Raw genomic sequence first — 20446 nt, forward strand, 5'->3', positions numbered from 1 at the left:
AAACTAATTTGCCAAAAGCTGTAATGAGCTGCTGAGAGAATTTTGCTCTTGCCAGAGATCGTGCCAGCCAGTCATGGTATGAAATGATTCTTAATTCTACTAGTTTGACTGAAGCGCAATGGAAGATAAAAGTGCTACATCTCCTATCAGATGAGAAAATTCGTCACGGGGATATGCTGCAGTAGCCTCCCACTGCCTGCCCCAGCGCCGAACAGGCTAACGGCAGTTATATTTTTCCCATTACATTCAAAACCACAATATATACAGAAATATTTTTATTTAAAATAACATTCAACCCAGCCTATTATGAAGGATAAACAAACCCCTTGCTTACAACTTACAAGTTGAGTGGCTCATGTCACACTGGCAACTTTTAATGCACCAGGAAAACTAATCACATCTAATGTGCATAAATACTGAAACCTCCAAAAGAGGCAAAGCTCACCCTTGGCTAGAACATACACAGCATCCTCTGGATGTGGATAGAAAAAGCACTGCAGGTCTTCTGCAGTAGAAATCAGTTACAGTTTCTCATGTTTGAAACTTCAAGTTTGTGCTGTTCACAACCTAGTTTTCCACAAATCTCAGCTGGTCAGCCTTTTTCTTCCTTTTCTTCTAAGGCGAAAGCAGCATGTTAGGTCTCCGGGCCTAAAAAGATCCCTTTTAGTCTCTAGTGCTGAATTTTGAGACATGTCTATTTGACAAGAAGGCACAGGAAAACACGTAATCAAAACAATCTTTATTAATGATTTCAGAAGTCATCTTCCGAGTCATTATCCTCAATTTTTTGCAGTGGACGCTTAACACCAATTATTAAATCTATGGAGAGAAGCTCTGTAACACAATGAAGAACTGAAACGACTAACTGGTATTTGCAATACACTGATTCTAAGCCTTTCTCGTTCAGAGGCAGTGGCTGATTTTTTCTGAGTGCATTTATGGCTTTGAGATAGAATTTGGTAAAGCTGTTTCGTTCCGTTGTCCTGTATAAGGACTTGGGAATACTCAGCAAAGCATCAGCAACTACATTAGATATGACAGTTACCTCTGACTGCTGAAGCTGTTTTGCATAGTACTGAATATAATAATGTAACAGGATTTCAAAGTAACCTCCTACTGGCAAAACTGATCCTGCTTCTATAAGGGAGTTGGAATAATTCTGTGCAGTACTTACACAACTCTCTTCATGTTTAAATGGAACTATATTGCAACTTGTTTTCTCTACATCTTTGCCAACATCTAGGCGTTCACACTCAGTGACTGCATTGGCACCATCTACTGCTGATACAGCAGTGCTGTAGTTCCTTTGATTGTCCGCAAATGAATCACTTTTATAGTTCTCATGCACGTCACCCGGACGCTTGCCTGTTGCATGCGGTTTCTGTATGTCTCCTGAAGAGCCATCTCCTTCAGTGGCAACATTAAATTCTTTGATGTGCGAGATGGGATTTGAGAGTATTTGCAAGTCTGTTTGCACACATGCTGGATTTTCCCTCCCCTGCAAGTCAGGGTCTACAATTTGTGTCTCTGTTTCATCCCTCCTTTTTTTCCACTGACGTTCAGAAACCTGATTACTGTTACAAGACATGTTTTCTGTTATGACTTGCTTCTGAGTAGACGAAGAATGCCAACTACAAACATCTGAGGCTTCATTCTGGCTTTCACCTTCTGCTTTGCATTCCTCCCTCTGATCAACTCTTTTAAATAGCTGCTGCAGCATCGTAAATGCCCCTTGCAAAGCAGCAGCATGTTGCTCATTAACACCATCGACTGGCCCACAAAGAATTAGGCAATGAGGCTGAAAGGCACACACACTGGTGAAGCCAATGTGCACACATCTCTTTGAGCCGACCAGCAAGGGCTGACAAAATGTTGCTGCTGCGGTTTCAGTGATTTCTCTGCTTATGTTGTTACCAAAGGGCATGTAAGGCAAGACTCCTGTGATTTCACGGATAAGGGCAATTTCTTCCGACGATAAACACTCTACCACAGATACACCGTATAATTTTGCATAGTAGATAACGACTTCCTCTTGCTTCACGCTCGACAGCAACAGCTTAACGTCGTTGCTCTGCAAGTGCTTCATAAAGGCTTCTGTCCTCCTTGAGATCCAGTGCAGGGAGGCCTGATACTGACCCTCGGAGTCGACAACAAACTCGGTGCCGGGGCCGGCCAGGGCGGGCCGGAGGGGCTCGGTGACAAGCACGACCCGCAGATCCCCGCTCGCCGGGCAGTAGGCCGCGAAGTCCCTGCGGAGGACGAGCCCGGGCAGAACTCTGGAACAGGCCACAGGGAGGCCGGCCACGGCGGCGTGCAGGTCCGCGAAGTGGCGGCCGAGGAGGCGCAGCACCTGCAAGCCGGGGGCGGCGGCCGGGGCGCAGCGGCGGCAGAACTCGCCGCAGAGCCGCGCCAGGCGCCGCCGCTCGCCCGGCCCCAGCCGGCCGCACAGGTAGGCCTCCAGCAGCGCCTCCAGGGCGCCCGCCGCCGCCTGCCGCCCGGGGAGAGCCGACAGAAAGTGCCCCCGCAGGCCCTGCGCCACAGCCTGCTCCAACACCTGTGCCTCGAAGGCCTGCAGCGCCCGCCGCAGGCCCCCACCGCCCGCCGCCCGCAGGCCGCCCAGCACGTCGGCCAGCAACACCACGAACGTCTTGGCGCCGTCCCCCGTCGCGGCGCGGTGGCTGCAGGCGCAGGCCGCCATCATCCTGCGGGCAAACGGGCGGTTAGGTGGGACCGCGCCCTGCCCGCTGCCCGCCGCTCCCCGCCCGCCTCCGCCGCGGTACCTGGCCGTCGGCGGCTCCAGGCTGAGCGCCTCCAGGAGGCGCTGCCCGTCCCGCGTGAACAGCGCCTCGCCGGTGGGCCGCACCAGCAGCGCCCGCCCGCCCCGCGGGCCTAGGGCACCGCGCACCGCGCCCGCCAGCGCCGCCGCCTCCTGCGCCAACCGCCTCGGCTCCGGCCGCAGCGCCATGGCAACCGCCGCCACGCCACGCCCCTTCCGCCAGACGCGCGCATGGGGGGAGCTGCGCCGTGGCCTCACGGACCAATGGCTGAGGGAGAGGGCCGCATGCGCGGCAGTCTGGCGCGCGGCGCCGTGAGGGGAGGTCCGCTGTGGGCCCGGGGCTGGGAATTAGGGGGGAGCGGCGCACACAGGGAGCCGGGCGGCGCGGAGGTGCGACACGTGTTTATTAGGTGCCAGGGGCGGCCCGAGTCCGCCGCCCAGTAACAGTTCAAAAATCCCTTCAACAAACGGGGGAGGCCGGGTGACGTATAGCGCGGGAACGGCGGCGAGCGAGCAGAAACGAAGGGGGAGAGCTGGGCTCCGTGTGGAGGAGACTAATTTTCCCACTTAGTCAAAGGAAAGGCCTGGGCAAGGGCACGTGCCAGTGGGCCGTGCCCGTAGTCCTCACCCTGCTTTGCAGCGACGTTAAGGATGAAAGGCCGAAATAATCTTGTCTGTGAGGTTGTGACTCGGTCACGGCTGTAATGCAGCGTCCTTCTATGAAACACCAGAAATCGCCCCCTGGCGGCTCACCAGCCAGAAGAGGGGATAACTTGACGTGTTTTTAAGAGATGATGATTTCCCCCCCCCAGAGTCTGACGAAGCAGGAAAGTTAGTTTTCAAACCCAGAAGCCCTCACAAAAGGTAAGGTGTTACATATGGCACAAACTTGACAAATCTTTACATGTCTCAGAACAGCAAGAAAGCCATCAAGAAGGCACTGTTTACAATACTTGAATATCTGCTAAATTTTCTGTGATTTGAGGATACCCTTGAAATAACAATAATTAAAACTTACAGATTAACAGAATCCTTGTTATATGTTATTTACACAAACAGTGGTGAAGTCATAGCTTTTAAGAAACTGTATGAAACATGGAATCCAAAGTCTGTTTTATAAACACCAGTCTAGCAAAAAAAAAAACAACCCAAAACCACAACCAAAACCCAAAACCACCCCACCCGCAGCACATTCCCGAAGGCACAGGAGGGCAGCCAACAACAAACAAAAAAAGGAGGAAACCATCATGACCACATTTTATGGGGCACCCTTTCAAATAATTTATGAGCTTTAACTGGGTGTCTGAAAACAACCAGGCTATACCCTCGTTAAGTAATATCAACTACTTAAAAGGAATCAACATGTGAAATGCAAGAAACATCATCTACTGCTGAAACTGATACTTGCTACATTTCACATGGCATATTTACTTTTTCTTACCTTAGGTGATCTGTACCTAACTAGGCAATCTGTACCTAAATGCCAAATTAAAGGCTTAGAGTGCATTTGAAAAAATCAAACAAAACCAAAACAGCAAAACCACATGGCAACAAATTCTGAAAATTTCTCCTGTACAGGGAAAAAAAAACCCAAACAAAACAAGATTTGTAAATCAAATGTGAAAGCAAGTGCTGTTTTAAACTTTAAAAACTAGGAGGCCACAGCCCTCAAACATCTGCAAGCTGTACAGTCAATTTTTATGTGCAGAGCTCTGTCTTAAGTACGTAATATTCAAGATCAGCTACACATCATGGTTAAATAGGACAATGGTGATGTGCTAAAGAAAAGGCTTCATACATGCCTGTGACTAGCTGTACTGTAAAAGTTAGGCAAGAAATGTCTTTGTTCTATTCATGTGAAGGAACATCATACAAAATAGGAATTACCAGGTCTGCGATGTACTTTTCAGTATTTAAGTTATCTCATCATACAGTCACACAGTAGTCTGAAATTTTACTTTTCAAACAATTTCATCATGTATCCTTTACCTTCCTGGATCATTGCTAAAATCACTTTTACAACAGGACTTTAACAAATAAGTTGAAAAGGAAAATAAGTACAGGCATTTTGTCTCGCTCCATTCAAGTTTTTTACTTCTCTTGAGCTGAGCATGAATTTCAGATACGAAGTATCTGTTTAGTCTGACATTGTCCAACACTGTGCTGCCAGCCTGCTGGCTAAGTCAAACCCACACTTACTACCATGCAGTCTGTGTAAAAATACATGCAGACTGTGTTATTAATGGATCTTGAATAGGAGTGATTAAAAAAAACCCATCAACATGAAAGGACAGAAGGACATTTCTATTTACAAGGGAGATAAAAGCTTGTAACTATCAGTCAAGAGTTTCAGCACCACAAATTTAGCAAAGTATTATTTTAGGGGATTGAAGTTATTGCCCAAATTCTCACTCATTTCCTCTTGTATTACTCCCACATACAGAGTATGTTTAAAGACTTGTAATGGATCTTAAGACAGGTGAAGCTTTGACATCCGAATGCAATAATGCACGGCCCAATTCCAGGCTGAGAACATTAGATTAATGCTGTAATATTCTGCTTTCTTTATGCCATTTTATACATGGCTAAGTTTTAAGTTGTTTTGGTTTTGTTTTTTTTTTAACAGAGGGACTTTCTATATTCATGAATTTTACCCTATAAAGTTCGGTCTTGCCCACCTATACAAAAGCACTCTGGTTAAAGTATCACATTCCATAAAATTATTCAAGACCCAACTATGCTAATATAAGGCCGTGAGAAATAAGCTGAAGTTGACCGCTTTAGCAAGAAACTTTTAGATAGCTGAGGCCCAAAGGGGAAAGGTAAAAGAGAAGGGGATGTGTGTGAAGATGTCAGCCACAAGAATATATAACCTAGACTGACAAACAAGTAAATAGTATTTTCACTAAATACTGGGCAAGACTGATGCAGAACAGAAAGGTAGATCACCTGGCGAGTCAGGGAGGCTGCCTGAGGCAGGGGGATAACCGGGACATGGCAAAAAGCCAGAAGTGACCTTTGAATTGTTCCAACCGCCCAGGATGGATTTGATTTCTGGGAGGATCCTCTGAAAACAAACTTGGCTGCCCTCTGCATTGTGTTGCTCATCCTCCTGTTGTCTCATCCAGGTTACTGAGAGTACCTTTACAGCCCCTTTTTGACGTGGTATGCTTGACTGGCATAAGGAACTCACCAGATAAACACTGGCAGTAAATTTTTTTGCTGGAATTTTACAAGTTCTATACGTGCATGTATTTCTTCAAATAAAAATGTTAGAAGCTTCACATTAATTTGCATGGCTATGGCACAATGAATTGGAACTTCCGTGTGCTCTGTTAGGCAGCAAAAACTGCAGTAAGGAGGAGTTTAACAGAGACTTAGGGTTTCACTCTCATTTGTTTTGATATGCGTGTTGTTAGCCATCCCTCAGTTTCTGAAGACTTTCCCTTTGTAAACACAGGTTTTCATTTGCAAGTGAACTCATGACAGTGCCCAAATTCTGTTCTACATCGTCTGCCTTTTGGGCAGTTCAACTCAAGCTACACACTAAGCACACGTTTGCATCTTCAGTTTTTGTTTCAAAAATAAGAAAGAGTCCTGGCATCATCAGTCTGTCTGCTTACTGTGACATGGCCATACGCAATGTAAATTCAAAGCTGTAGATTTAGCAAGACATAGAAACATACCGTAAATCCTTGACATTTGCAGTTCATGAGAGAGAGCAGACCAAGACAGTACCTTCCCGGGTGTGGTACTGTTAACAATGTGCTCTGTACAGTAGATGCAGGAATGTTTTTATGAGGAATCTGAAGTTTTAAAACTATAAAAATAAAATAGCTGGCTTACAAGCCACTATAATAATTCAGGATAAAAACTGTCATACTTCCAAAACAAATCAAGGATACTACATCGTACAATTCCCAAAGACTTCAGCTTTTTACCTGCCAGTTCGTAACACTCATGGCCTTTGTATAATAATGTATTTGTTTGACCTTAAACAAAAGTTTACTTCCAAACACCCAATGCCATTTACAAAAACAGCTGGCTGCTTCAAAAGTTCCTTTGTTACAAAAAAATGCTAAGTTTAAACATAACAGTGTATGCTCATTTATCATTCTACCGTAACAGGAATCAGTGTCTACCTACAGGTCCGACCTCTGAATTTTTAACTTCATCTATTCTGTGGTGAAGATTCATCAGTACAGCATATGACATAATATAAAACACAAGGCTGATGTCGTATGTCTGTGAGACAGAGGCACACACCAGGAGCAAGAGTGTACTGGCACTTACACGATCCTTACTTCAACTGGGTAGACAGGAGTATGATTCTGAACCATGGATGCTGAGGCAAAGTTCTGTAAGTTGTTGCTACAGGGCTCTTTTAGATAATATTGCATCATTTAAAGTCCAACTTGAAATATGGTCCCCAGTAACAATTCAATCACTCCAGTTTAGAAAGGCCCTTGTTCACACTTCTTATTTGAACAAGAAATTAATGATAAGCTGTAGCAGAACCATGAGTAAAATGAAGACATAGTGCTTAAACTGCAAGAAGTGGTAGTCCACAGGCGGTGAATTAGAAGTGACTCTATTTCGTAGAGCCACAATGTCCCTGTAAGATAGAAAGTAACATCCTGTAAATTACAATCTAAACAATTTGGCATTTTCTAGTATGTTAGGGCTCCCTACAGAAGACAGTTTTGAGGAAAGTTATGAAACATCAATAAGCAATCAACATTTGGGAAGAAGGGTAGTTTAAAGATGTCAAGGCTGTAAAGCAGAAAGACACATACCAGCCTCCAAGGAAAAAAAGCTAGAAAATTAGTATTCTCAAAACCATTTTAAAGCATTGAATTTAATACTACCTCTTAATGTCTTCTTGTGTTTCCTTTATAGATTCAATGGCACTCTGCAGTTCACCAAGGTCGGCCCCTTTTTTCCTTATTCTTGTATTATGCTTCAGAAGTTGCGCTAGGAAGATACAAAAGCCAGGTGTAATTCACAGAGGTGACTGCTAAGTCAAAAAAGGAACAAAGTACTAATGACAAGCTGAATCAGCTGCAAAAATGAAGAGAAAATTTTCTAACTAAGCTTCTGTTAAAAACAAAAGCTTTATTTCAGTCACCTATAGCACAGAAGTGCAGCAAGTTAAGTTCTTGAAATGTCTTAGAACACTCACCATATTGTTTAATTTCTGCAAGCATTACCAACAACAACAATCTGCCTTCTAGCAACATACTGATCTACAAATTAAAACACTTCATCTTGTTTTGAGCAAGAAAAGAGTTTTCAAACACTTTTTTTTCCCCCAGATACTAAATATGTGCAGTACTTAAGCCTAGCTACGTTACATGCTGATGTTTAAAAGGACAGGAAAGTTTGCAATTAAAACCATGAGCCATTCTGCTCCCTCTGTTTTCCCAGAATATGCTTCACGTTGGATAGAACTGTGATCTAAAGCATGCATTATTTCATAACACAAACACTGAGATAAGAAGAGTATGTGTGACTACAGAACTCTGTTTCACTGTCAAATACATTTATCATTTCTGTATGCAAAAGTATCTTTTCCTACCTTCACTCCCAGAGGAATCCTGGTTGTCAGGCTCCGGGGATGAGAAACCACACTCTCCTTTCTTCTGACTGGCTGGCTTTCGTTTGATTTTTGGAACACTAACCTACAATTGATAAACTTAGCAATTACTTCCAGAGAACCAGAACCGTAGCAAAGCAGCACATTCTAATAGTAACAGTTAAATGCACACTATCTAATAGAAGTCCAAATTAAAATTTTGATGTATAAGCCATCTGAAGCTTGTAAATCTTCCCATTTAAGGGAAAATACACATTAAACAGTTGAGTTCAAGTTTGCATATTTTATATTCGTATCCAGTCGAGTACTCTCTACTGCTTAGGATGCAACACAAGTGAAAAAAAATATGGATGGGGTAAACTACATTTTCGTAGGATAGCAATAGCATTTTCCATCGCTTGCAATGCTTTGATGACCTTTATATACATAATGCAATATATACAAGTCCCTGGATCCTGTGGCACCTGCTAAGAGAACTGGAACATACCATTGGTGTCCGGTGTCGAACTTTTGTTTGGATAGTGCCATCTTTTTCAAATTGGATCATATCATTTAATGGGTCCCATGGTCTGGTACTAGACAAAGTGAATATAACTGATTAATACCACAGCAATTTAAATAATAAATATTTTCCTGCTCAGTATGAACAGGTTAAAGTGCTCTCTCCCCATACAGAAGTCAGACATGGAATAAGTGATCCTATCTTCCACCTATATCCCAGTCCTAACTTGAAGGGCCAAGACAGCCAAAAAATAAACTTCACATCCAGGTTAAACCCTCAGCCAGCTGGTAAAAGTACAAGCTCTGGTATTAACCAACAATATCATTGTAAATTTATCTGGCTAGTGATATGTATTATCAAACATGGAGACGTTTTCTGCATAATTGTACTGTTATTATTTTAGAGCTACAGGGAAATTAGGGGATATTGTAAATTATTATTATTATTTTGGACTGCTTTTATGTTGTTTTTTTTTTCTTTTAGAAGATGTCTATGAAGGCCAGGTTAAGAATAGGAAGGAGAGGTTAAGAATCAGTCACCTCAAACCTTCTTTCATCCCAAAGTGGCTAACAGTAATCAAGACCAGTTTCAAGAGGCACTAATGAGCTATGCACAGTTTGCTTGTCCTGATTTTTTAAGAGTGCTTTTCCAAGTACAGGTTGATATAGAATTGAAAAAAAAAAAAAAAAAATCAAGCAAAAGACACATAGCTTACTGGAGAACAACAAGCAGCCAAAAGGCAAAGACTGACATCCTCATTGATTACAGCCTTTTCAGGACAGAAACTGCAAGTCAGCTGCATGAAGATCCTTCTGATGCACAGCTTTAGTGAGAGTAGATTAAGCATGGATTTCCTTTCATCTCCTCCTGTGTGTCTTTTAAAACGTTTATAGCTGTTTCAGATGTTTTGAACATAGACCTGCATTTACATCTTGGCTTAACCTGACTTGCATTAAATGTCGTCTAAGGTAAGTGGGTAAGAACAAGGCATTGCTCTCCCAAAGGTCTTTTGTATCTGTAGTCTGGATGCCTAAATCCATAATCCAGATACCTTAACAAATGCCACAGCTCACTGAACACATCTTTCACAGTAAGCATAAAAGACTGCTCTCTACATGGACCAGGTGGTGAGCTGATACTGTATGTGTAAAAAGGAGACAGAAGTTTCTTCCAGGGACTGCTGACAGTGCAGGCTGCTTTCTAGCATGCAGTAGAATTTCCATGGCACATCCTTGAACCACAAGGCCTCAAGGAGACAAGAAATAATGCAGATTAACAAGCTGGGTCTTAAAGCTGCAGGGGATAGTGTAACAAATTTAAAGTGCAGTACTTTTCCTGATGGTTTTACACAGGGTTTGACAGTATGGGGCAGTCAATTCACCTGGACTATTCACAACTTTTCCAACAGAAATAGACATCAGCAGCACTAGAAGGTTTCAAACTGAAAGGGTGTTTCACAGAGCATTTAGTCTAGTTGGGGAATTCTCTGCTGCAGGATGTTTTGGCTGGTAGATGTCTGCACAGACTTAAGAGGAAACCAAGGAAATACATGGAAGAGAAATCTATTGAGAGCTGCTAAATACACAGAATCCCTGCTTCATCCCAGGAAACCTCTGAGTGGCAAATTTGCTGGGGACATGATGAGTACTCAGGATTCTTGTCCTCTTCCCCATATACACTTAGGCCACAGCCCCAATATTGCCATTCTTGTACAGAAAGGTGAATGGTTCCTTGGTTTAGCCACAGGAATATAATTCCAGCAGCAATGGCTTCAGAATTACTTAACTCAGAGTATATCATCTGTGTGTATTTTACTTTTACAATCCTTGCAATACAGAAGCATGCTGGGTATTGTAAAAGAATCGTGGTTGAGAACGTGGGTGTTCCGTGAAAACCATCACTAGCAAAGGGCTCAGCTCCAAGCTGACTCCTGGAAGAGCGGGTGAGAACAAAAAGTACATCCCAGCAGTTAGAAGAGGCAGCTGCATCTTCATCTTCTGATACAGATCATCATGCAAAAAGCTTCAAAGACACTCATGTGCACAGGGCGTATTTGACAGCTGAACAATACTGGTCCCAGCATTAACCGCTGTTGTAAACCTGTTACTCTCAGAGTTAGTCTAACACATAACAAATTAAATATCTCAGTTCAATTAAGCACAGGATTTTCTGATTTCCAGTTGGTATGCCCATATGTACTGTATTTTCCATTCTGGGAAAATCTGTGTAGCTGCTCTGGTCAGTCTGGGGGTGGAAAAAAGGAGCACAATGCATCCCAAAGTGCCATGCCCAAGAAACTCTAGAACATAGCACATGTCGAGGCACATAACCATAAAGATAAAAAAGAAAAAGCCCATTGCAATGGTTACCTGAAATATGGTTTGCTGCATTAGAAATCACTGCCTTTTCAACACGACATATTAACATCCTCTCTTTGGTGAAAGGCCTACCAAGTTCAGCTAAAAAATTATGCATTTTAATTAAAACACATTAATATCAAGTAGTGTCACGCATTTCATGAGTTTGAACTCAGCTACGTATCTGAGTTCTTTTGCTCCTGAAACCACAGCAAGAGGCTCAGTGACACAAACAGGCATTTAACAAACGGTTTTTGTTACAAGCACTCCAGGACTCACTCTGCATATTTGTAGTGCCATTCTCCTGTGACTGAATCCTGATCGAACAGCTTGCATGTCCACTCTTCACCCTTAAGTTTCCTCTCTTTGGCACTCCTTCTCTGAGCTTCTTCCAGAACGTATTTCTCCTGAGTAGCTTCTGTTTGGTCTTTACTATTTATTGCTCTTGTCACTTGTTGCCAAAGCCTGACAAACGAGCAATAGAGAGAGTTACGATCTGGTTGACAGAAATAATTGCAAACAGTTCCTTAATTATAGGCTAAGTAAAGGGATGAACCTCTGACAAAATATTATGATGTTGTTAATATATGGGTTTTTTTCTACATTTCCATCAAGAATCTCCTTGATTGTAAGGTTTGAAAATAGCGACCTTGTATTTAAGAGTGTTGCTTTCTTGTTCTACAGGTCAGTATCAACAAACATGGGAAGGAAAGAAACCATATTTTGTTCCTAATCTGTTCAATGTTAAAAACATAGTATTTGTTCATAATTTGGAGAAAATTATGACGTTTATTTTGTCAAAATAATTATACATGGTTCTAAAGCAAACTTACTTCTCTGACTCAAAGTCATCTTGCTCTTCAAACTTCACTGTGTATCTAGGTAATCTACGTTGCTTGATATCAGATGTCGGGTTCCAGAATGTCTCTGAAACATCTGTCTTCTTATCACTAATAGTAACTTCACTGTCCTGTAACATATATAATTCAGTTACCTTAATTGTAATAATCTCAAAGACTGCCAAAAAAAACACAAAAGGGAGGGATAAGCAATTTTTCTTGTAACGAGAATTTCTTTTCTTTTGGATGCACATAGTAAGAATAGCTAAATATGCTAACTGTAAAATTCAATTTCTGCACTCTGTGCAGAATTAGTGCTAGTTCTAACTTGGAACAGAGATGCAATGGAACCATTACCATGGCCAAAACCCAGCAGTGCCAGTGTCATCTCACCAGAACTGAAACACATTTAAACACTGTATGCTGGTGCCATAACAATTCTTCATAGTACTAACATATATACTAAAAACATTTCACAAACTGAAATGTGTTTTTTTCATGAACTACTCAAACATACACACCTTTTCCACCCTGTAACAGTTGCAAATAACACTATGTACTTTCTTGAGAACTAACTATAGAGATACTTTCTAGAATAATCAACTTTTCTTTTTAAACTTGAGTCTTTGTAACTAAATGCTATTTTGTGTCAACCAGCAGCCAGAATTTATAAACACTATCACTCGCTACGTACCCAGTGACCCTCCAAAATAGCCAGAACTTCTTTGCCAAGCTTTATTTTTCCTGATATTTGGTTTACACTGTCGTTGTTACCCAAAAAAGGCTGCAAAACAAAAAGAAATGCTTTCATGTTTATTTTAATAGCAAATTATTTTTGTATTTCTGTTTAGTGTTAAGGAAAAAAGTGCATTTACCAAATGTGATGTAAACAGCCCTGATGGCTTTTAATATTATAACTTCTGCCTATTTAATCCCCCGAACAAGTCTAAAACCACAGTAAGTTGTTCTCTGATGCTGTATTTTCTTAAAAGACTTGCTGAGCAAAAGCATTGTCTAAGAAACATGGAAAGAAAATGGAAAATAATGCAGAACACAGTGACACAATGCTATCTTGGAGGAAATAGTCATTTGCTACACTAATTTCACCACTTTGCCAAGGACCATTTGTTACTAGAAATTAACTTGTAGATACAACAACAAAAATAATTGCAGGGGATTTTCTTTGACCAGATGCATGGATCTGCAGATGTATCCTGTGGGCTGATGAGGCAAAATATCAATTAACACAGCCTCCTAACTTTTACGTGTCCCCTATAATTTAAACCATATACAGTTTCCCTCTCTATGTGACACTTCTCCTTAACAACTATTTGTTCAGCTTTAAATAGGTTTCTGCCTCAAAGATGGAAAATATATTTTTCAGAAGCGCAAGCCATCTGTAAATAGTTTAGAAACCTTTGTTCAGCTTTTGAGAGTCACAAGGTGCCAAACATAGTCCATGTTAACTGTTGCGTATTACTGGGCATTAGGGTGATCTAAAAGTTAGCCAAAGCCTTTGCATCGTCTTTATTCAAGGTGTCATGAGCAACTTAAATTTTACCCAGAGATAAGAGGGGAACCTGTGTCTGAGTTCTCCTCCAAGGGCTCTCCAGGAGTTTAAAAAGTCCCTGAACATTTTTAGAGAATTAAAAATCACCAAGGTATATTAACAATGATACACAAAATACCTGAACCACTGATGAGGTCACTAAACACTTCCCCTGTTCTTACACTTTCCTGGACACAAACAGTTGCCACTGCTGGAGATAAGACAGACTCTTGCTGTTTCCCCACTAGAGCTGTTATACAACTAGCAATGTGTTTGCGTCTGTTATCACCAGAGATGAAGACAGCACTGTAAGTTTCAGTCAAAACCTTTGGTCCCACAAGAATACATTAAGAAAAAGAGATGACAAATATAATTCCTTTAAAAAAAAAAACAAACTAAAAAACAAACCAACAAAACCCACTGTTTCCTAGATACACATAGCTGGATATGTAGCAGTTAAAATGAAAATGCCTGTTTTCAAAAAGACAATTCTGTATTAAATCAGATCATATCTAAGGAGTGACCTAATAATTTTTTTTTTTCATTATCATTATGCTCGTTCCCCTTCTTGTGCCCACTTAACAGCATTTACTAACCTTGAGTTTGAATTCAATTGTTGCACTGTAGCCAGTTTTCTCACAGGTGATATTGACTGTTCCCCCAAGCTCTAACGTCATTGTGCCATAAAGAATTCCTGCAAGAAAAAAAAAAAACACAGCTAAAATGAATGTTTGTAACTGACCAAGACAAAAAAAGTAAGTTGTTTGGGCATAATTCCTAGAGTAAACACATCTGTGCCAGAGGAAAAATCATCTTTTCAGATGACCTTTCCTAATGATAAGCATGCTTTTTCTGCCAAATGAGAAAACCCAAACAGAAACAAAAAGGTCTAAGTGAATTACAGATAAGCAGGAAAAAACGTTTATTAAGACGTATCTTTGGTAGTATACACTGCTGGCTCTAGCAAGGGTGGTATTTAGTCTTATTGGAGATGACTGGAGGATGGAAGCTTTTGAGGTTAAGACAGGAAAATACAACAAAGAAAGCACAGAAAACTTCACTTGAACAGAAGCAGCATGTACAGTCAGACCACAGGTGAAGACAATCATGGGCAACCACCATAAGACAACACTGATCTCCTCTCTAAAGACTTCTGGAAGTACAAAGTTGACAATGCTGAGTACACTTTCTTTCCCATGATTACTGTCTTTCTCCCTGTAATCCAGCGTTTGAAACACTGAATATATTTTACATACAGTGGATGCATGTGCAAATATGTTTTTTTTTCTCACCATGCACTTTCTCCTTCCCTGCATATTCCTCTACCTTTCTCCCTATCAGCTTTATTAGTCACACTAGTTCTCCTTCTTCCTGTGTGATTTGAATGTACATATATATGTTATGTGCTTTTTAATTGTTAGGTGTGACTTATATAAAAAAATTCCAACAGAATGTTAAAGACATGCATTAACAGTGGAAAGAGAAGAGCCTACCAAACTAATGCCAAATTACCTAATTCTGCTAATTCATTTTCATACATCTCAAATGAAGAAAATATTATAGTTGCTGACTATAAGGCTTCTGAAAGAGAATTCTGGCAGAGAATAGAGGGGTAGATATACCTGAACAGGTAACGTTTTAAAAATCGGCAACTCTGCAATTTATTTTGTACTACTACCAACCTTCCAGAAAGCTTTACAAACTACTGACTGGTTTCTCATAGTGAAACTAAAGACAAATGGTCATGATTTACACTCAGATCACACAGTGAGGTGTAGATACTGCATTGCCTTTTACATTTACCAGAGGAAAATACTGGAAAAGATCAAAATTGTTCTTAAAAAAAAAAAAAAAAAAAGGCACTGTGAACAGTAAATTACTGTCATGTAATGACAGATAGCTGTATTTATGCTTTTACTACTTAAGAAAAATATATTTTTCTGTGCCAAAAAATAGATCATTGCTTAAACAGATGTCTTTTTCTTCTGACAAAATATGTGGAAGCCTAGAGCCACAAATACTGCCAGTGCTCAGAACACTCAGACAATAAGCTCAAATCCAACACAGTATACTATTTAGAATAATAAGCTTCTGTTCTCGTAACTTTGCCATATAGAGAATGAAAAAACCCACTACCTTTACAATGAGCGTATGGCATTGTCATTACATAATCTTCTCCCCTATTTAGGAATGTTAGCCGTCCTTCTCCATCTAGTATGGCAGATAATGAATTCCCTGAAAATCAAAAACAGAAAATCACATTCCTCACCCTGAAAGACAACAGTCAGCATTTCCTAATAACTGAGCAATAAAATTAAGAACAGCAGTATATTTAGCATTGCAATCTATCCTGTCTAGTGAAGCCACTACAATATCCATCTCCAAATAAAATTAAAATTCTCCAGAAACTAAAATTCCAAAGACCAGTAGCAAAAAGTTTAAGGAAAGGATAATACAATGATCAAACCCGATTCTTCTAACAGCCTTCTTTCATCCATAAAACACAGCTCATTTGTACTGATTTTACACTCCTCAATAAAAGTACAACTAAAAAAATTCCATTATTTACCGTAGAATTTGGATTTGGCCAGAATACTACCACTAAGGCAAAAACCATCCTTGCGGTTGCTAACATAGAAGGCAGATATTGGAGGATGATGGGATACCTGTTGAAAAAAAATATATTTAAAAAAAAGAAAGAACATGCAAATAGTATAAACCTTGAGCTAATAATGACAGAATGCAAAATTCAAGCTGCACATAATAGAATGCAGTTAGTATGTGTGAAATGTGACTATAATCCTTAAAAATCAAGCAAACATTCTTATTGAATTTCAAGAGTTAAGAAAATTAGTACCTGACTTTTACTGGAGGAAGAGGAAACAGAGATGCTGGAAACACCTTTCTCTCTGTCTCTCTAGGAAGATACACTAAAAGAGACATCTGTAAAAGAACCTATGCTTATCTGGAGTGCTTTTAGGATACTACTCATACATTTAAATACCTGTTCTGAAACTGCCACATCATTTGTCTAACACAAAAACACAACACATTTATGTTTCTTCAAAATATTTCTGCCAGTTATTGCAGCTACCTGTTCTGCAATGTAAAAAGTCTTGCTATTTGTCCTTGGATGAATCCACATGCAGCGGAAAGTCTCACCAAGTATAGGATTGTACGGCTTTTTTAGTCCCTAAACAGAAACAGAACAGACAGTAACTATACAATGCAGGTACAGAACTTAGAAAATACTTTATCAGTCTGTCACTGAAGATAAGACAAACACACACAAAAAATCATAGTATATATGCTGAAGCACATTGTACTTGATATCATCATTTGAATATTATGCTTAGTTACTCCGCTCTTCATTCTAAGGAAATTGGCATAGATTTAGTATATCTGCTAAACTATTCCAGGCTACACAAAAGGACAAGCAGAATACAAGGATTTTTGTAGGAGAATTATTACAGCTTTTGTCTGACGTTAGGGAATAAGCACTTTCTTCTTTCAGTACTGCTTCCCACCAACATGAATATAAAGAATATTTAGGTGGAAAGCTAAATGAAGTAGTGGAAATATTACTCCTTCAACTACACTATGTTATCACTGAAGAACAGGAAACATAGAACTGGCTCAACTTTATCACAAAATGTTTAGTTCAACTTTTACTCCAAGGGAAAAAAAAACCAAAACAATTTAATATAGTTTATGTTAAGCATGGCTAGGGAGAAAAAAGGTCCGCAACATATTTGCTTAAATAATGAAAACTTAATCTTGGTTTTAAAAAAAGCGTAACAATACAATTTAAAAACAAAAACTTACTCCAGCACATCCCTAAGCCCTCAAACTAGACACAATGACTAAAGTAAAGACAAAATAAGATGTGAGAGGACACCTTTGGCTTTTTGTAGAATCCTGACAAATACCACTTCACTACTTTTTTCATGCGGTTGTAAGCATTCTCTTCAAGAGCAGCTCTACGAAACAAATACAACACACAGATCAAATATCAATATTGTTTCAGTTATAACACGCTATCAATTGTTGTGATGTATCTTGTATCTAGGGGTTGACTAAAGCAAAGGTTTTGTGATTTGCAGTACTGTAAAACTTTCAGCCTGATTACATCAAAGTTTTCAAATAATTGTCTGAAAATGGAAATAAAAAAATAATAATCAGAAAAGGTATTTCCATAATTGAGTCTGTTCTTTGTAATATTAAATTCTGTTCCATCCCCACTGAAGTTCTTTGATTCGTAAAAGGTACTACTTTAGAGAACTGTCCTACTCACGTACAAAACTTATTGTTGAATAATATTTCAATTTACACTCTTTAATGTATTAGCTACATCTGAGCAGGCAACTATAAATCTGAATGGAACTTAACACTGTATTAAAAAGGTTAACTGGTACTGTTTTACCATTTCAAATATGCCTCCTAGGAAAAAAACAAAAACACACCTAATTTTGAGAAGTCTTCTAATCAGTCTCCAAAAGCGAAACCAGAAATGTCGGCAACACAATTGATATTACTAAGAGGGGGCAGACTTCAAGATGTACCATATGAGCTCTCAGGCAGTTAGCTTTCAGCAAACAAGGATATCTGATGACTGATACATTGTCAGACAAACATTCAAACTCAAAGCAGTTTATGATGTTGTTTAAGTAGACCGTTTCAGTATACAGTTACCCCATTTTAGTTTAAAAAAAAGAAAAGAATGAAAACCAGAGATAGGATTGACTCACTCAGACAGAAAGTCTGCATGGTAGTAGTAATCAGAGAGCTTGTCCAGGAAAGAACGAGGTTCCAAGATAAACGTAGGCAGTACAACCTTGGACAAGTCCATTCCTGGCCGGACTTGCTTCAGCAGTGTCCAGATCAGACTTTTGTTTTCTTCTGACACTACTTCTGTCTGAGCAGCCTCCCCTGCCTAGGATGAACAAAAAACTGCTTACAGAAAGGACAAAGAAAATGATCCTCCAGAAGACAGGCCAACACATTCTACAGATGCAATGATAATGGAAAATGGATACTTAAAATGAATGATTCTGAGAAGCTGAAGCAACTAAGTGAGAAAAAAAATCAATTTTCTCTGAATACACTTATGATGCATCTTTAATGAAGTACGATGGATATACCATTCAGCATTAAAAACTGCCGTTTTTCATCAGCACTAGAACAGAAAAAAAATGAGGTAGAATGTTGTGCAGAAAGCCTCCCTTAAACCTTTCCTAGGCATCAAGTACATTACCCTATGTTGTCACGTGCAGGACTTATATTGCAAAGAGCTGTTCATTCTACCAAATTCTCCTCACCATGAAAACTGCCACATTTATGCTTTTCACTGCCTCAACCAGTCAACAGTATCAGTGTTTTTCCTTAAAGAAAACCACTGCTCAGGGGTAAAGGAGCAAAACCAGCAGCAACACTCCAATATGCTCCTTTCTGTCCAAGAAGAGGGGAAATATTCTTCCTTACAGTTTCTGAAATCAAACACAAAGGTTGTAGGAAAAGCACCCCTCTTTCCAGAACAGTTCTAAAACACATACTCAAGAACTTGTTGCCAACTTAAACTCCTCAACTTGTCCTAAACTATTGCTTCTTCTAGAAACAATATTAGAAAGCAATAAAGCACAAAGTATTTGCGTCCCATAGTTATGAAAAAAAAATCTCATAGTTCACACTTGAGAAGAAAGGGGAGATTTGTAAAAAAGCTCATCTTAATTTTTATTATTAAGTGTTCTGGTATCTTTATAGAGAGGAAAACATACAAATCCCTATCATATTTGCCTGTGTAGATATGTAAGACAACCTGCAGAAGTGGAATGGCAGCTCTGGGGCATCATATTAGAATGCAAGGTGACATCAAAAACACAGCAAGCCTTCCACTGAATTCTGCAGAACCCATGGCTGCTTAACTCCTCTCTTGCAGTAGAAAAAGAGAGGTGTCAACTTGCATTAAAGTCTTCAATTTCAAGATTTTTACTTGAAGAAAAACCCTGGAGTAAGTTAAATAAAAAACAAACAGAAAAAAACCCACAAGGATGGGCAGACATGGTCAACTTCTGCTGCAGGTGGCCCTTTCAAACTGAGCACCTTCTGTCTAAGCAATATTCCAGATAATCTCATTATCTCCATCAAAACCTCAGACACAAGCACAAGAGTGGCAAAGCAGAGCAGAACATGGGTGAACAGAACTTTCTTGCCCCCCGTCCCATTATTGCTGAAAATATGAAAGCCAATCCTGCAAGTTAGCTTTCAAGTGTAGTCTGACCCGTAAAATAGCAGCTTCCTTCTATTTGGAGAAGTTGCTTGCTCACTACATCAACAGCACTTTTACCTCCCCAAGTTCTTCATGACTCTGTTCTAAATAAGTAGTTTCTTTGATATCAATTGGTTCTGGATCGATGTAAGAATCATCCTGTCGCTCCGATGTGTCACTATCACTTTCTTCGCTTTTCCCCAATCCATCATTATCAGATTCCTCATGGTCATGGTCATTTTCCTTATCGGATTTGTCAGAGTACGTATCTTGATCTTTAAAGTGATGCCTTTCAATTTCACTGTCATTTAACCTACAAAAAATAAAGGCTAAATGAACTTTCAACTTCATACAATAATTTCCTGTTTCCAAACCAGTGTCTTAATAAAATACACACTAAAATTGCCAGTATCAAGCCTGATCTGGCAGCAGTGTCAAACTAGCTTTGCTGGAAACATAGGATGTACTCTTCTCAGTGAACTGTCAAACACACCGAGTTTAGAATAGTTCTATTGGAAGGGACCTACAATGATCATCTAACACAACTGCCTGACCACTTCAG

General features: G+C 40.0%; 2 protein-coding genes across 2 annotated transcripts in view; both read right to left on the bottom strand.

Moving 5' to 3' along the window:
- Positions 1–751: 751 nt before the first annotated feature.
- BBS10 (Bardet-Biedl syndrome 10) lies at positions 752–2965 on the bottom strand (the record flags this gene model as incomplete). The annotated part of the gene is made up of 2 exons (XM_082004077.1): positions 752–2702; positions 2781–2965. The coding sequence occupies 2 exons, from the start codon at positions 2963–2965 to the stop codon at positions 752–754; spliced, it is 2136 nt and encodes a 711-aa protein (XP_081860203.1).
- A 4290-nt stretch (positions 2966–7255) lies between these two features.
- Positions 7256–20446, bottom strand: part of OSBPL8 (oxysterol binding protein like 8) — a gene marked incomplete at its 3' end in the record, with an annotated part of 49267 nt that continues 36076 nt past the window's right edge. Inside the window, exons 8-21 of the mRNA XM_082013939.1 lie at positions 19963–20197; positions 18368–18552; positions 17518–17599; positions 16714–16812; positions 16189–16285; positions 15756–15854; positions 14216–14313; positions 12765–12854; positions 12065–12201; positions 11511–11696; positions 8860–8947; positions 8355–8457; positions 7645–7750; positions 7256–7391 (exon numbers count right to left, since the gene is read on the bottom strand). Coding sequence (XP_081870065.1) covers positions 7256–7391; positions 7645–7750; positions 8355–8457; positions 8860–8947; positions 11511–11696; positions 12065–12201; positions 12765–12854; positions 14216–14313; positions 15756–15854; positions 16189–16285; positions 16714–16812; positions 17518–17599; positions 18368–18552; positions 19963–20197 — 1741 coding nt within the window. The remainder of the gene's footprint in view (positions 7392–7644; positions 7751–8354; positions 8458–8859; positions 8948–11510; positions 11697–12064; positions 12202–12764; positions 12855–14215; positions 14314–15755; positions 15855–16188; positions 16286–16713; positions 16813–17517; positions 17600–18367; positions 18553–19962; positions 20198–20446) is intronic.

Source organism: Phaethon aethereus (genome assembly GCF_964289735.1).
Source record: "Phaethon aethereus genome assembly, chromosome: 1".
NCBI lineage: Eukaryota > Metazoa > Chordata > Aves > Phaethontiformes > Phaethontidae > Phaethon > Phaethon aethereus.